Here is a 2,500-nt window from a genome sequence, read left to right as displayed (position 1 = left end):
ATATGATTGACAAGGATAATAATGATCACTGTAATACTAATAACACCGATGATAAGGATACTAAATAGATCACTAATGGCGAAACGTAAAACCCTAGAAGAAAAAGAAAAAACGTCTTTAACGAAGGAGGCAGCTGCAGGTGGCAGCTACGGAACACCTGTGACACATGTGTATATATATGTGCAGTTCACAGAGCAAGAGCGAGTGGGAAGGAGAGTCCATTGGTGCTCGCGGGTAAGGAACGAATGATCTGATTGTCTATCCCTACGTTCTTGCTCCATTTTTGTTTTCTTCTTTGTTTCTGTTTCTCTCATTTTCTCTCTCTCCCTCTCTCTCTCTCTCTCTCTCTCTCTCTCTATTTATATATATATATATATATATATATATATATATATATATATATATATATATATACATATATAAATAGAGAGAGAGAGAGAGAGAGAGAGAGAGAGAGAGAGAGAGAGAGAGAGAGAGAGAGAGACAAACACACACACACACACACACACATATCTATATATCTGTGTAAATATATTAAATTGCAGTATGAAGCAATTGCTCTTGAAGGTTATCATTCACATCGTTTCATTGAAGAGCTGCTGAAACTAATAACGAAGCCGCGATTACCTTCTTTCAGTTATAAAACGAAAGGATGCTGGAAATGAATAAGGTTTTCCGACGCTTTTTTTCCTCCGTCTTGCAACTGCTCTGTGTCCAAGCCTTCGTTTGCAACTGTGTCCGGGCAAACGAACAAGGTAAAGTAATCAGCTTTCAGCTTAAAGACCATCACTTTACTAACTGCGCTTGTTCTCAGTTCACGTAACAAACAATCTGTTTCAAAAATCAAATGAAAGAAAGTTCCCTTATTAGAAAGATTTTTAGGTATCTGCAGACGTTCTCCCCTGATTAACAAGTGCCGATTCTCGCATCAGGTGAGGACGGCGCCATGGCGAAATTCGAGTCTCTACAGAAATACTGTCCCTACGGAAGTGTCTTGGTTCCCCAGGGGCAAGTGGTCCTGAGTCTCCCGGTGTGCTGTATGCAGCTGGTGTGTATATTCGGCAGAATTGTGGAGAGGTATCACTACCGACCGGGGGATACGAACTGTGAGTCTACCCTCTAGCTGGGCTGTCAGGGGACTTTACGACCTTTGAAATTGACTGTTGTTTGCATTGGTTAGATGGCAGATGTAGAAATGTAATATGACTGGAGGACAATATTCATCATTGAAATATCGTCCTATTGCAGTAAATTATGCCATTACTATTTTTGCAGTAAAGTAATGCGACGGAAAATATAATAAATATGTCTTTCTAATTAGTACAGTCTCACACCAAATGCCTTTTTTATCTGATCCTGAAAAAAAACACCAATCCTGAGAGTGCAACACACACATACATGTCCTTGCACGCGCTTACAAAAAGAGATCATTCAACACCAGAATTCAAAACCAAGGCAAGAAAAGACACAAAACTCAAAGATAATGATAAAAAAACACTTGTCTATTAGGCTGTGAGTTTGCTGACATACTGTACTCAGACGGAGCAACGATGCCTGGCCACTGCACTCCGCTCCTGTGCAAAAATGGCGACTGGACAACAAACTGGACTCTTGATAAATGCTGTGAGTGTAATTCGCCAATCTTTCCTCTCAAGAGAGTCTTCCTTATGTTTAATGTTTTTTTTAACGTAAATACCTCGCTGCTTAATCAAAATGGCTGGATTGTACTACTGTTAGATGTCAGATTATAAGAATGTAGTTGATTTCTTAATGTTATTATGATTAGCACTGTCGCCATCATTCTCGTTATCATATATATATATTTTTTACACCGGTACCACGACTACATTACAATATCTATCACTATTGGATATATCATTATCATTGTTGCTACTATTATTATTTTTATCATTATTAGAATTTTTCTGTTATCATTAATATTGTTGTTATTGTTTTTACTATCATTATTATTATTATCATTGTTATTATCATCATTGCTATTATTATTATCGTTATTATCAGTAGTGTCATTATCATTACCATTATCATCATTGTTATTATCATTATTATTTTCATTGCTGTTGTTATCATTAACATTATTAATTTTTTTTGTAATTATCACTATCATTATTATTTTCATTATCAGCATCGTTATTATCATTATTATTATTGCTATTAGCATTATTATTATTATAATGTTTTTTCATAATTATTATTGTTATCATTACTATCATTATAATGATTAGTGTTATTATCAATATTATGATCATTACTATAATTATTATTCTCATCATTATTGTTATCCTCATTGTCATTATTATCATTATTATCCTTATCATAATGATCATCATAATAATTAGGATCATTGTCATTATTGTTGTTATTAAATCATCATTTGTTTTATCTGTATTATCATTATTATTGGTATTACAATAATCGCTATCATTAGAATTATAAATATCACTATCAATATTATCATTCTTATAATTGTTATTATTAT

At 33.8% G+C, this 2,500-nt stretch overlaps 1 protein-coding gene across 1 annotated transcript in view; it reads left to right on the top strand.

Annotated features, from left to right (window-relative positions):
- Positions 1 to 636: 636 nt before the first annotated feature.
- The window catches only part of LOC122248733 (von Willebrand factor-like), a 7,209-nt gene continuing 5,345 nt past the window's right edge, over positions 637 to 2,500 (top strand). Inside the window, exons 1-3 of the mRNA XM_086545696.1 lie at positions 637 to 755; positions 933 to 1,106; positions 1,495 to 1,623. Of these exons, the coding sequence (XP_086401822.1) occupies positions 653 to 755; positions 933 to 1,106; positions 1,495 to 1,623 (406 nt within the window). The 5' untranslated portion in view covers positions 637 to 652. The remainder of the gene's footprint in view (positions 756 to 932; positions 1,107 to 1,494; positions 1,624 to 2,500) is intronic.

This window comes from Penaeus japonicus, unplaced genomic scaffold (genome assembly GCF_977035675.1).
Source record: "Penaeus japonicus unplaced genomic scaffold, GWHDUDI00000001_assembly GWHDUDI00000002, whole genome shotgun sequence".
NCBI lineage: Eukaryota > Metazoa > Arthropoda > Malacostraca > Decapoda > Penaeidae > Penaeus > Penaeus japonicus.
This window is presented reverse-complemented; position numbering and strand designations above follow the sequence as displayed.